Source organism: Dromiciops gliroides, chromosome 3 (assembly GCF_019393635.1).
Source record: "Dromiciops gliroides isolate mDroGli1 chromosome 3, mDroGli1.pri, whole genome shotgun sequence".
NCBI classification, from domain to species: Eukaryota; Metazoa; Chordata; class Mammalia; order Microbiotheria; family Microbiotheriidae; genus Dromiciops; species Dromiciops gliroides.
Genome location: NC_057863.1, coordinates 510879813 through 510894813, shown reverse-complemented (window position 1 = coordinate 510894813; position 15001 = coordinate 510879813). Strand labels below are relative to the sequence as shown.

Here is a 15001-nt window from a genome sequence, read left to right as displayed (position 1 = left end):
TCATTTAGAAAGTACTAGTTACTCAATATTGGAGAATGTACAGAAAAGCTTGATCATTAATTTTATAATGGGGCGGGGTGTGTTTCTAATCCTTGGCATTTTCTCTACAAAAGTGGTACAGGAGAATGAAGGAGGAGAAAAATTATTAAATGAATTTAAAAAGTATACTTTAAACAATTCAACATGTGCACTGCTACTCAATGACTTCAATGTCAAGGTGGCCATAGGGGAGGTCAGTGAAAAATATGTTACAAAATAAGGCTTAGGATTAATATAATTAGAGGCAGAGCCATGATGGCAGAGGAAAGGCACTAATCTCTCAGAGCTTTCCTAATAATTACAAAAAAACTCCCTCCAAATAATGCCATAAAACAATTCCTGGAGCATCAGAACTTACAAAAGGATGGGGTGAGATAATTTTCCAGCCAAAGACAGTTTAGAACATCAGCAGGAAAGGTCTGTTGAGAGCAAAGCACAGCCCTGCACCCGTGTATGCAGATCCAGCCCCAGGCTGGCCATGCCAAAGAAAAAGGCCCCCAGAGCCTCTGAATTGGCTGCAGTGACAGTATCATCTGGAACTAAGCATACAGTCTGGTGAGAGGGCTGAGCAGTTGGCCAGGGGGAGATTACAGGGGTCTCTGCTGGCACTGAGGCAGAACTCAGTTGTTTTACCTGTGCTGAGAACTAGGAAGCAATCTTGAGTGGTGGCGGCTCAGGTAGGGGAGGGATGCAGGCTTACCAGAGCTATCAACCACAGTGAAAGAGAATTTTGTTTCCTGGTTAAAAAACAAGTAGGCCTGGGGTTATTTACAGACCAGAGCACTGGTGAGCAAAGAACCTGCCTCACCTTAAATCGTACCACTTTGGGCTCCCTGAAGCTTGGGACAGTGTATCCCGGAAGCAGTGTTCCACTTTAAAGAGGAGTTAAAAGTCAAGATATAGACTGGCAAAATGAGCAGACAGAGAAAGGTGAGGACCATAGAAAGTTTCTTTGGTGACAAGGAAGATCAAGGTGATCCCTTAGAAGAGGATAGTAACATCAGGACTCCTATATCCAAAGCTTCCAAGAAATGGTCTCACTCCATAGAAGTGCTTAAAAAGGACTTTGAAGATAAAATAAGAGAGGTAGAGGAAAAAATGAAAAGAGAAATGAGAGTGAGGAAGGAAAGTCATGAAAAAAGTCAATAGCTTGAAAAGCCAAATTTGCCAAATGGAAAAGGAGGTACAAAAGCTCTCTGAAGAAAATAATTGCTTGATAATTAGGATTGAATAAATGGAAGCTAATGACTTTATGAGAAATCAAGACATAATAAAGCAAATACAAATGAATGAAAAAATAGAGGGCAATGTGAAATAGCTTCTTGGAAAAACATCTGACCTGGAAAATAGATATAGGAGAGATAATTTAAAAATTATTAGATTACCTGAAAACCATGATCAAAAAAGAGCTTAAACATCTTTATCTTCCTAGAAATTGTCAGGGAAAATTGCCCTGATATCGTAGAAGCAGAAAGTAAAATAGAAATTGAAAGAATCCACTGATCACCTCCTGAAATAGATACCAAAATGAAAACTTCCAGGGGTATTATAGCCAAATTCCAGAACTCCCAGGTCAAGGAGAAAATATTGGAAACAGCCAGAATGAAACAATTCAAGTACTGTGGAGCCATAGTCAGGATAGCACAAGATCTAGCAGCTTCTACATTAAAGGATTGGAGGGCATGTAATATGATATTCTGGAGGGCAAAAGAACTGGGATTACAACCAAGAATCACCTACCCAACAAAACTGTGTATAATCTTTCAGGGGGGGGAAATGAGAGTTCAATGAAAAAGAGGACTTTCAGGCATTAGTGATGAAAAGACCTGAACTGAATAGAAAATTTGACTTTCAAATAAAGACCCTAGAAAAGCATGAAAAGGCAAACAGAAAAAAGAAATCATGAGGGATGTTAAAAGGTTAATCTGATTACATACCTACATGGGAAGATGATACGTCTAACTCATTAGAACTTTTTCAGTATTAGGGCAGATGACAGGAATAAATTCAGACAGAGGGCACAGGTGGGAATTGATTATGAAGGGATGATATGTGTAAAGCATTTATTTTTTGTTGTTGTTGGGTTTTTTTTGTTGTTTTTTTTTTTTGCAGGATAGGGTAAGGGTTCGGTGGCATGCCCAGGGTTGCACAGCTGGTGAGTATTTTGTGTCTGAGGCCAGATTTGGGCTCAGGTGCTCCTGGGTCCAGGGCAGATGCTTTGTCTACTGTGTCACCTAGCTGCCCCATGATGACATCTTTAAAATAAAATTAAGGAGTGAGAGGATTGCAGTGGGAGAAAGGGAAAGGGAGTGGTGAAATGGGGGTAAAATATCTCACATAAAAGAAGCAAGAAAAAGCTTATGGAGTGGAGGGAAAGATGGGGTAGGAGCAGGGGAATGAATGAGCCTTACAGTCATTCAGAATTGGCTCAAAGAGGGAATAACATACACACTCAAGTGGGTATAGTAATATATCTTGCCCTGCAGGAAAGTAGGAGGGAAAGGGGATGGGGGGGTGAAGGGAGAGAGGGCAGTTTGGGGGGAGGAACAGTCAGAAGCAAAACACTTTTGAGGAGGGAAAGGGTAAAAGAAGATAGAAAATAGAGTAAATATCATGGGGAGTGAATAGGATGGAGGGAAACACAATTAGCAATAGTAACTGGGAAAAAAATTTGAAGCAGAAGCAAAAGCAATATAAGATGAGGATGAGGATGAGGATGATGATGATGGTACTTTCCTGAGCTATTGTGAAGAAAATTCTTTGTCAGGTACTATATAAATGTTAGCTATTATTGTTGTTTCAATAATCAACCTCATGGGTGTTTTGTAAGGAAATCTCCCTTTAAAGTACTAAAAAATGTAGTTTACTATAAAAAAAGGTAAGCAGGATGCTATCAGAAAAAAACCTGGAAAGATTTAAATGAGCTGATGCAAAGTGAAATGTGCTGTATACAAAATAACAGCAATATTGTAAGATGATCTGCTGCAAATGACTTAGTTATTTTCAGCAATGCAATGATCCAAGACAACTCTGAAGGACTTATGAAAAATGCAATTCACCTGCAGAGAAAGAACTGATGGTAATCTGAATACAGATGGAAGTATATGTATTTTTTGTTGTTCCTTTTTCTAAAGTTTTTTGTCTGATGTGTTTTGCATGACTGCACATGTATAACTTATATTGAATTGTTTGAGTTCTTAAGGGGGGTAGGGAGGGAGGAAGAGAATTAGAAACAAAGTTTTAAAAATTGATGTTACAATTTGATTTTATATTTGAGGTGGGAAAAATTTGAAAGAAAGAAGAAAAGAAGGAAGGAAGGAAGAAAGAAAGAAAGAGAAAAAAGAAAGAAAGGAAGAAAGAAAGAGAAAAAGGAAAGAAAGAAAGAGAAAAAAGAATGAAAAAAAGAAAGGAAAGGATTAATGCAATTAAGAAGTCCAAGGCTTAAACTTTCTCAGAAGCCATATTGAGAGCTTCAAGAGGAGTGCTTTAAGGACATTAGAATAATAGACTATGAGAGTTGGAAGGGACCTCAGTGACCATCTGGTACAACCTATTCACAAAGAAATCCCCACTACAATATGTCCATCAAGTGATCGTCAAGTCTCTTGAGACAATGAGCATTGAACAACATCAAAGAAAATGAAATTGACAATATCCTCACAGAGAGGACTAGTTACCATTGTGGAAGCTATCTATTAATTATCTAAGTGTGTACAGACTTGTCACTAACTATTAAGAATAGAGGTTAAAGTGTGTAGCCCTTCTGGTTCTTGTGGTCACAACTTCTGGGATTGGGGATCCATAAAGTCAAAAGTATTTTCATAATACTAAGGAATTATAAGAACACACATAAACAAGCTCTTTATGGTCTCTCAATAATTTTAAGTGTTTTAAGAAGTTCTGTGACCAAAAAGTCAGAGAACCTGATTTAAAGTAAGAGTCAAAGTCAATATCAAACTAGAAGCAATTATATAGCTGAGAATATATTTCATGCAATTGCATAACATTTAATCAGTTTTATACAAACAAGTTACTGATACTAGAGAAAAGGATAATTGAAAATACATTGATTTTGATTATAACAATTTTTTAAAGTAGTTAAAGTGATATTAAAAAAAACACCTGTTCCACGAGAGTCCAAAAGAGCCCAGAAACTGTCCCAGCAGTTTTCCTGCCAAGTATAGACAAGGCATGAAGACAATTACACTAGAGCAAATTCATTGGCAAAATGTTAAGAAGATGGTAGATGATTATGGTCAGTGTAACATCACAAAATTGTAGTGGCTAGGGGGAAAAAAAGCCTACAGAAAGACTGGGTAATACTGACACTGTGCTGGAGCCAGCTACAATTGGCTTAAAAGAGGCAATTATTAAAATTTCAGTGTGAGCATTTACACCTTGGAAATCTGCAAACACTACCAATCAGGGCTTTATATATGTTTTGTTGATTGTTTGGACCAGGGACTGGCAAATAAGGGCCCAGTTTCGTATAGCCCTGGAGCTAAAAATGTAAAAGTGTGTCATGCGTACATTTTTTTATGGAGAGCCAGTTGTTATACATTTACCAGCACACCACTGTGTAAGACTAAATTAAGTCCTCTGATTCTAAGAGTACTTATCAGTGAACCAGAAAGAACAACAGCTGGACAAAAAAGTAGAACACAGCTGCTCACATATCTATAGTGAACCATCAATTAAAAAACGTTAAAAGAGTACAATATGACAGACACTGGACCAAGCATTAAAGGGACAAAGACAAAAACAAAATATTCCCTATACTCAGGAAACTTATAATATCAGGGGTGATGACATGGACATCTATGTAGTGTACGTACATGATACATCCAAGACACTTAAAAAGCAGATAAAAGGGAACGCAGTGGCAGTTGAGGGGACCAAGAAAGTCTTCCTGCAGTGAGTGATTTGAGCTGAGTCTTAAAGTAAGCCCAAGGTAGAGGGGCATTCTCAGCAGGAGAGAGCATGTTCAAGGGCATGGAAATAGGAGGAGCTCTTGTGTGAGAAACTCAAAATAGGCCAGTATGATTGGACTGGAGAGTGAAGGGAGGGGAGTAGTATGTAAGGAGCCTGGAGAGGTACAAAGGGGCTGGTTTATAAACAGTTTTAAATGACTGGGGAACTTGTATTTGATCCTAGAGGTAAAATGGAGCCATTGGAGTTTGCTGAGGAGGGAGGTGACATGGCCAGATCTGCATTTTAGGAAAATCAGTCTGGCAGCTGAGGGTGGTTAGAATGGGTAGAGTCTTGAGGCAGGAAGAAAAATTAGGGGGAAATTGCAATAGTCCAGGCCTGAAGGGCTAAGGGTCTGAACTAGGGGAATGGCTGTGTGAATTAAAGAGAAGGGGATATAATCTAGAGGTGTGGTGGAGGAAAAAACTACTGGATTTGTGGGGTGAGAATGAGAATGAGAAGTGGCTAAGGTTGCCAAGTTAGATAACTAGAAGGATGATAATGCTTTCAGCAGTAAAAAGTTTGGGAAGAAAAAAAAAAAGAAGTTCCATTTTGGACAGATGGAGTCTAAGATGCCTGCATCCCACGTTGGTCATGTGGGAATAGAGGTTAAGAAAAAGACTGGGCCTAGTTTAGATCCAGGAGTTTCCAGCATGGATATGATCATTCAATCTATGGCTGCTGATAGGGTCATTTAATGAGTCAGTGAGTTAGTCGATAACCATTAAAGGCCTTCTATGTACCAGGCACTGTGCTATGTTCTGGACATTCAAAGAAAAGCAAAACATGAGTCCCTGCTGTTGAGAAGATCATAATTTAATGAGGTACAACAGGCAAACTATTATGAATAAACAAGCTATATATAGTATGAATTGGAAATATTGACTACAGAGAAGGTACTAGAATTAAGGGAATTGAGAAAGGCTTCCTGTTCAATGTGAGATTTTGGCTGGGACTTGAAGCCAGGAGACAAGACATGAGGAGGTAAAGCATTCCAGACATGGAAGACAGACAGAGAAAATCCCAGAGTTAGGAGATGGAGTGCCTGTGTGAGGAACTGCAAAGAAGACTGCTTCGAAGACTATGTAGAGAAGTGTAAAGTATAAGAAGACTGGAATGGTGAGGAAGGTGGGCAGGTTATGAAGGGCTTTAAATGCCAAACAGAGCATTTTTTTTGGTAGGGCTATGACAGTTAAGTGACTTGCCCAAGGTCACACAGCTAGTAAGTGTCAAGTGTCTGAGGCTGGATTTGAATTCAGGTCCTCCTGAATCCAGGGCCAGTGCTTTATCCACTGTGCCACCTAGCTTCCCCCCCCCCCCAAACAGAGCATTTTATATTTGATTCTAGAGGTGAAATGGACCCACTGGAGTTTATTGAGTGTGTGTGTGTGTGTGTGTGTGTGTGTGTGTGTGTGTGTGTATGTGTGTGTTTTGGGGGGAGGGGTGATATGGTCAGATCTGTGCTTAAAGATCACTTTGATAGCAGGGTCAAGGACGTTGTCTTCTTGGAGCCTGATTTCTCAACCTTCCATAACTTTGGTCCTTCTTTTGACCAGGGAATATAACTAGCTTCTCTAAGAGCAACAGGTGGTTGAGATGTATCATCAATGTCCATCCCTAACAGTTTTCCAGAGATATTTTGTAGACTGAAAGACTGCCCAATATTTTAATTATTTTGAATGTGGTAGCTCTTCACTGGCCCACTACCTTATGTTTCCCCTGGATACCAAGATTTCATGCAGCAATATGTTTCCCAGTTGGAGCTCCTGAAAGGAAACTTAAGCATGATGCCATTGGCCTAGTAGAACCCATTTCTCTTTGAGCTCTCCTGAACTGAGGCCATAGCTAAGTAGCAGGCTTCTTTCAACTGGTCTCTCACCCAAACAATGTACTTTTTAGAAGTTTCTATCATTGCATTTTGAGACTTTCAAACAAAGATTAAAAAGCAGCCATTGGGCAAACCCTTTGATATATTATGCACATATTAAAAAGGTCATTGAATTCTTTTTTTTTCTTTTTTTGCTGGGCAATGGGGGTTAAGTGATTTGCCCAGGATCACACAGCTAGTAAGTGTCAAGCGTCTGAGGCTGGATTTGAACTCAGGTCCTCCTGAATCCAGGGCTGGTGCTCTATCCACTGTGCCACCTAGCTGCCCCCAACCATTGAACTTTCTATTCAGGTTTCAGAGCACCAGGTACATGCATTAATGTGTAATGCTTTGATCCTCTCTTACATTTCTTGATTCCTGCCAAGTACAGTATTATCTTTTGAGTAGCTTGATCTCAAAATTGTGACCTTAATCAGAATGAATCCTAGCAGAGATACATACAGAAGTACTTCACTCACAATACTGACCCTACGGTGGAAGTACTATTGTTCCTGCTTAGGTAGATCTGTTCATATTGGCTGAAGTGGCACAACGCTACTAAAATGCCATTTATGTTCTTCCTATTCCCTTTCATAGATAAGAAATCTTTTCAGATCATTTCCAAAGTCTTGAAGTTCTCCAAGGAAGTAGCTTAGGTTGGTTGTACACATAGAACATAGGTCTCACATTTCTCATATACATCTGCTGCAATCTTGGACCAATATTTGGCAATAGCTCTAGAGTTTTCTCTTGGCTCAAGTGTCTAGAATCATCATAAAGGGGTTTTTTTTGGTAGGGCAATGAGGGTTAAGTGAATTGCCCAGGGTCACACAGCTAGTAAGTATCAAATGTTTGAGGTCAAATTTGAACTCAGGTCCTCCTGAATCCAGGGCCGGTGCTTTATCCACTGTGCCACCTAGCTGCCCCCCATAGAGAGTTTTAATAAGTATGTATCAGTAGGCCTTGGTTTGTACCCACTACTTTCTCACCCCTAATAGGGATCAATTGGATCCCTCCATGGCACATAGATCATCATCACTCTTTCCATGGACATCACTAGGGTTTCTGATGCAAATGGACTATGGCAAAGCACAATTGCATCTAAAATGTTGGTCTTCTCTGGCAAGTAAAGTACACTGAACTCAACTGGCCAGTAATACTGCCCGTCTTTGGCTGGCTGCATGAACAGCACTCATCAGACTATGTCAATAACAGTCCATCCCCATTTGGAATCAAGCTCTGTAAATATAGTCCTGACTCTTCTGACTGCCCACTTCAAAGTCATGAATACCAACAGATGGACTGGATAATAAGTCTCTTTGTCAGGGAGATCTGTAGTGGCAAGCTTCTGTTGGCTATTGAGCCTCCTGACATCAAATGGCTTCTAAGTTCTCTAGGCTGATACTGTGCAAACAAAGGATTTGTTTACATCTACAGAAGCCAATATTGGTGAATATGTGAGACAACAAAACAAATCACTAAAGGGCAGATCAGGTTTCATTCCAATGATTTCCAAAAGGTGCTATGAGATAAACCCTTTTTATCCTTATTTTTTTGGTTCTTCTCAACCATGTACACATGGATGAGATTGTTAAAACACTTCACAATGATGGTATAACTTTTGATAAATTTCTTGTAATAGCCACTGGATCCTAGACACATCCTCAGCTTTCAAAAATTCTTCAGATGTAGCCAAGTGATGAGCAATTATACCTTTTCAGGGCTAGTATTTACTCCCTGCTGAGATACAATGTGAGCCATGTATTTGACAGAGGCTGTAAAGAATGGTACTTATCAACCGACAGTTTTAGACCAATAGTTTTTTAACTGATCTAATACCTGCAATAATCTTTCCTCACGCTTTTTACAATGTTATGTCCAATTTACTCCAAATAGTTCATGTCCCACACCACTTTTTATACGAACTGTTGAAAAGTAACACAGAGAGAGAGAAGTCCTAGAAAATTTGGGAAGTATATGTCCAAAGTGGTAGAATCCCACTGGACCAAGGCAGGGCATTTCTCCCTTATAGTCTTGCCAATGGAATCTTTGTATTCACTGTAGAGGTCCAATCACTAGCTGCTCTGAGAATAGTCTTTGAGGGCATCTTTATTTTTGTTTTTGTTTTGTTTTTTTGTTTTTGGTGGGGCAATGAGGGTTAAGTGACTTGGCCAGGGTCATATAGCTAGAAAGTGTCAAGTGTCTGAATAGTCCAGATTTAAACTCAGGTCCTCCTGAAAACTAGGATAATATCAAAAACATCACTGCAATTCTCTACTGGCCCTAAAAGACTCATTGTACCTACCATGGGGCATGTAGCTGACAATTTGGAACATGAAACAGAGAACAATTACATGCTAAACTATGTGGTGTTGAAGATTAGTACCATAGGACAAGACAAATTTTGCTAATATTAAGGATACTACTAATTTTTTTTTTTAGGCAATGGGGGTTAAGTGACTTGCCCATGGTCACACAGCTAGTAAGTGTCAAGTGTCTGAGGCTGGATTTGAACTCAGGTACTCCTGAATCCAGGGCTGGTGCTTTAACCATTGCGCCATCTAGCTGCCCCGATACTACTAATTTTAATGAAATTTATATGAATTCATAATGACAGAAAAGCGCAACAAAGTTTTACTACATTAACCCAGAAGCAATAAGTTTTCTTACTTGAGATTTAAGGTTTTGAAGTTGTCCTTCATAGTTCTGAGTCATTACATAGTTACATTTTTCCAGACTGTCCAATTTTTGTCGAAGTAACCCCACCTGTATCAAGATAATAATGTGAATATTTTGCTATGTTTTGTCTGATGATAGAAAATGTGCAAAAGATAAATAATTTAAAAAAGAGAAGTGAAAGACACCTCATGTATCAACATAAGACTAAATATTTGTAACATAGTATTCAAAACAAGCTAGTAATAATCATACTCTTAAAAGCTAATCTTGGTTTGTATCTTACTATACCACTGCTTGGTAATAGGATTGTATCATGCTGATATATAATGAAAGTTCAGAATAATCCTATGAATATCACATTTAAAATTAGTAACTAAAATTAAGCCTAGATTTAAATTTTTAATTGATCACTAAGGAAACCTCATCTGATATCTTTATTCACAAAAAGCTCTCTTTCTCTCTTTTCTTTCTCTCCCTCCAACTTTTGTTCAGCCTCCTCCCCCTTTTTAATATTTACGCTTTGCACAGTGCCTGGCACATGGTAGTTATTATATAAATATTATTCCCCCTGCCTTTTCCCTAATTAGAAAACTGACAAATACTTTTTAAAGTCAACCCAAGGATAGAACTATCATAATACTTTTGCTCTACATCAGTTAAATAAGTAAAAAATAAAAAATAAATACCCTAACCTTAACCTAATCTTTGTTTGAAAATAATGTAAATATTTAATGAATTTATGTTTAATAGTTGTTCATTTGTCTAAATTTCTTTGATGTGTCTTTTTACATCAGTAATGTTAGTCTGTTATTACAAGCTTTCAAAGGACATAAACTATGTTTCTTTAACTGCAGTAAGAATAACACCATTGAAGACAAGCATTTCATAAATTAAATGTTATTAATGATGATGATGATAATTCAATGATGATAAGTCATTCTCTATCAAGAGCTTATTATATGCAAAGCATTCATTTTAAATACTAGGGGAAACAAAGTTAAAAATTATACCATCTGGGAGATGGGGGCAGAACCAAGATAGTGAAGTATCTGGAAGAAGTAAAGTGAGCTCTTCCTCTATATCCCTTCAGACAGATCTAGAAAATGCATCAGACTGAAGCCTGATTGGGAAATCCAAGAAAAACTTAACATGAGCCATTCATCTGGCCCAAGTCTGAACATGGAGACAGAAGTATTCCAACAAGGGGGATGGGGGTTGGGACAAGAAAGCACTACAGAGCAATCCAGGTCAAGATGAGGCTGGAAATCCTGGCAAAAAGTCTCAGACCCAGACTAGAGTATTGGCACCTTGTGCAGTTGTTGGCAATTGTGTCACATGTTACCTAGTTCTGGATTGCAGACCCAGGGTGGACAGAGGAGGGGGCCTAGGCATACAAGTAGCAGATTACAGTCAGGGATAATGAGCAGTGTACTTGGAGAAGAGCAAGTCTGGAAGGAAGCAAGAGCAGGTGTGATTCGCATGCCAAGAGCAGATCATCAGCATCTCAGTTCCACGTTCTAGACTGGTCTGAAGCCAGCAGGGAAATGACCAGGGCAGGAATTTCAGACCAAAGGGAAGCCTGCAGTTGTCTGTTACTTTGAACCAGCAGAACTTCCCAGTTGGCTGAGAGTAGCTGAGCCCAGCAGTAGTGTACTGTTACTCAGATCCAATCAAACCCAAATCAGGAATTTGCAGGCCTCAGACTAGAAGAACAGAGATCAGACTTTGCCCTGGATCAGGCTACTCTGGAAGCATTGAAAGTGTGCAGATCTCCAACCTGTCTCTGAGATCCTAGAATAACACAACATTCAGCACTCCTAAGAAAGCAACAACAGTACCAATCCAGAATTTCCTTCCAAGAAGTGTTCAGAGCCTAGCCCTGATATCAGGTCCAAAGTCTAAAATTAGGTCAGAAGAATGAGCAAACAAACAAACAAGAACCCCAACAAAGAAACAAATCCAGAAAAAGAGAATGACTCCAACACATCTACAACACAAAGAAAAACATAGCATGGGGTACAAATTCATAAATTCACAAAATTCATAATTCACAGAATTTATGAAAGAAATGAAGCATAAGTTTAAAAAAAGAGTTAACTTAAAGAAATGAAAAAGAAATGAGAGCTATGGAAGAAAGAATTGGAAAGGGGACTAATAGGTTGATACAAGATGTACAAAATCTTGTCCATGCATCAAACTCTGAAAATTAGAATTGACCAAATAAAAGCCAATGACTCCATGAGGCAACAAGAAATATTAAATCAAAGTCAAAAGACTGAAAAGATAGAAGAAAATATAGAGCATTCTCAGCAAAAAATAAATGACTAACCTGGAAAACAGATCAAGGAGGAAAAAAAATTAAGAATCACCAGACTAACTGAAGGCCATGACCAAAATTACACATCATATTTCAAGGAGTCTTGAAAACTGCCTCAGTCTCTTAGAATCAGAGGGTAAAGTACAAATAGTCAGAATCTAGTGGTCATTCCTAAAAGAACCCATAAGTGGAAACCTCCAGGAACATTCCAGCCCAAATCCAGAGCTTTCATGTCAAAGAAAAGGTATGTATGACAGCCAGGAAGAAAAATTTACATACCAAGGTTCTAACAATGGGGACACACACATAATTTAGCAGCCACCAATATAAAAGGGCTGAAAGCTTGGAATACAATATTTCTGAAGGCAAAGGATATGTGCTTATAGTCAAGAATAAAACCACTTAATTCAGCAAAACTAAGTATAATCCTACAGGGAGGGAAAAAAATGGATCTTTCATAAAGTAGAAGTCATCCAAGTACCCTTGATGAAAAGATCAAAGCTAGGTAGAAACTTTGAAGTTTGAAGTGAAGAGAAACATAACAATGTAAACAAGTGAACAATGATAAAGGACTAAACAAAGATAAACTGCTTACATACTATTATAGAGGGATAATATATGTGATCCATCTGAATTCTATCATCATCAGAAGTCATAGAGGGATTCTAATTAAGTCAGAAGGCCTGCAAGTGGTGCTGTTATGTCTTGATGATCTTAAAAGAAAATGGAAAGAGAGGAAAAGAATACACTAAGTGGGAGACAGGGAGGAAAGGAAGGGTAGGGAAATGTATCTCATAATTGGAGTGCACAAGTAGGAGTATACAAACAAAGCAGAAGAGGTAGGGAGAGTGATTGACACCCGAACCTCACTATCATCTAAACTGGTAAAAAGAGGGAAGAATACACACATACAAACTTGCATACAGATGGGTACAAAAATATATTTCACTCAACAGGAAAATAGGAGGGAAAGGGAGAATTAGAAAAAGGGCAGATTAAAGGGGGTAGGGTTAGTTCTAAGCAAAAGAAGCTATAAGAATGTACAAAAATATTTATATCTCTTTTTGAGGTGACAAAGAATGGGAATGTGAGGAGGAACTCATAAATCAGGGAATGGCTGAACAAATTGTGGTAAGTAAATGTGATGAAATAATATTGTGCTTATAAGAAATGATGAAGGGAATGGTTTCAGAACAACCTGGCAAGATTTCTATAATCTGATGCAGATTGATGAGAACAGAACCAGGATAAAAATTTATATTATGGCAACATTGGAAAGACTAACAATTTTGAAAGATTTAGGAACTCAGAATCAGTGTAATAACCAACCATGATTCCAGAGGACTAAAGATGAAACATGCTTCCCAACTCCTGATAAAGAGGTGAAAGACTCAGAGTACAGAATATACATATACTAACACACACATACATATATATGGTGTATATATACACACATACATATATACACATATGTTTGTGTGTGTGTGTGTGTGTATATATATATATATATATATATATATGGAGAGAGACACAGAGAGAGACTGAAAGGGAGGGAGAAAAGATAAAGGAGAAAATCAGAGAGAGAGAGAGAGAGAGAGAGAGAGAGAGAGAGAGAGAGAGAGCACGCGCGCCGGCCAATGCTGAAATTTGTTTTATTTGACTACACATGTTTATAACAGGGTTTCTGTTTTTCTGTTTCTTTTTTTCCTTTTGATCTAAATTTCCAGGGTGAGTACAGAGGTAGAAAAGACAGATTTTTGGTAAATGAAAAAAATTAAAATTTAATTAAAAAATGATATTATCTCTGATTTTTAAAAAGACTCTTCTTATATAATAAACATTATAACATTGTAAATTGTTGATTTATTAAGAGTTTATTAACATGTATAAATAATATATATTAAGTACCTCTTGACCTTTTTGATCCAAACAGTTTTGTGCATTTGCCAACTCTTGATCTCGAAGATCCAACCTTGTCTCCAAAGCCCGCATCTTTCTTTCCCAATCCATTTTTTTGTTGCTTACCATGATGTCAATTTGTTCCATTAATTCCTGAAGCTCAGCCTCACATGTAGAAGATCTAACAATTAAAGAAAATATTTTTAAAATACTCTAAAATGCTTAAAAATGTGAAGATGAGGAAAAAGTAATTATTGCATTGCTCCAAATAGTTTCAATTCTTTTCAATTATTATGTTCTCAAAATATTCCACCATTAAATGAATAATAAATATGGAGAGCAATTTATTTCCAACTTAAAGCTCATTTCAGAACTAATAGATTAAATATCATTAATATGAAAATTTTAGATGAGCGCAAGCCTAAGGTGGGTTATAAGCATAAATGCTAATTGTGTAAAAGATAGAAGTTGCTTTAATGAATAATACGTGATCTTATACATATTCTTATATTGAATGAAATTAGAATAATAGAATTTTAAAGCTAGAAAGGAAGAGACAATGTGATATGGTAGAAAAATATTTAGCCAGAGCTTTGAATCCTGGCAATGCTTACACCTGGGTGATCTAAAATGAGCTAAAACTTGTCTAGGTTCTAGGCCTTAATTTCTTTATCTACATCATGAGGAAGGCTGGGTTAGATTATCACTAAGGTCCCTTCTAGTTCTTATTACCATAACTGAAAGCTAATGTAGCATTTTATAGATCAGGAAGAGGAGGTAGCATAATAAGGCTAAAATCCAGATTTCTTGCCTGCCCTCATGATAGCCCACTGAAAAAAGTTTAATGCCATTAGTCAAAACTTGTTTGAAGTAAATAAGTGTCAGTCACCCTCATTATGACACAAGGCAACACAAGATATTAGAACACAAAACACCAAGAATCTACAGGAGTACTTCTGGAATAACTCAACCTGAGAAAAGACCATGTCTATACTCCCTTCTGGACACTGGATACTGATGCCAGAGAAACAATTAGTTAAAAGGTTCTATTCTCAAGCCCTAGGATCCTAAGTGAGATAAGACTAGATACATTGTGCATTCTCCATTTTCTGCCTAAATTTACAGCTGGAGAAAATAAACCATCAATGACTTGGTTAATACTTGAACTAAGTAATTAAGAAGTATATACATTTGTTTGGGGAAAGGAAATAGAGGACAAGGAGAGTGCTGCC

At 37.8% G+C, this 15001-nt stretch overlaps 1 protein-coding gene across 1 annotated transcript in view; it reads right to left on the bottom strand.

Annotated features, from left to right (window-relative positions):
• DEUP1 (deuterosome assembly protein 1) overlaps positions 1-15001 on the bottom strand; it is a 145062-nt gene that overhangs the window by 105579 nt on the left and 24482 nt on the right. Inside the window, exons 3-4 of the mRNA XM_043996434.1 lie at positions 13779-13950; positions 9545-9640 (exon numbers count right to left, since the gene is read on the bottom strand). Coding sequence (XP_043852369.1) covers positions 9545-9640; positions 13779-13950 — 268 coding nt within the window. The remainder of the gene's footprint in view (positions 1-9544; positions 9641-13778; positions 13951-15001) is intronic.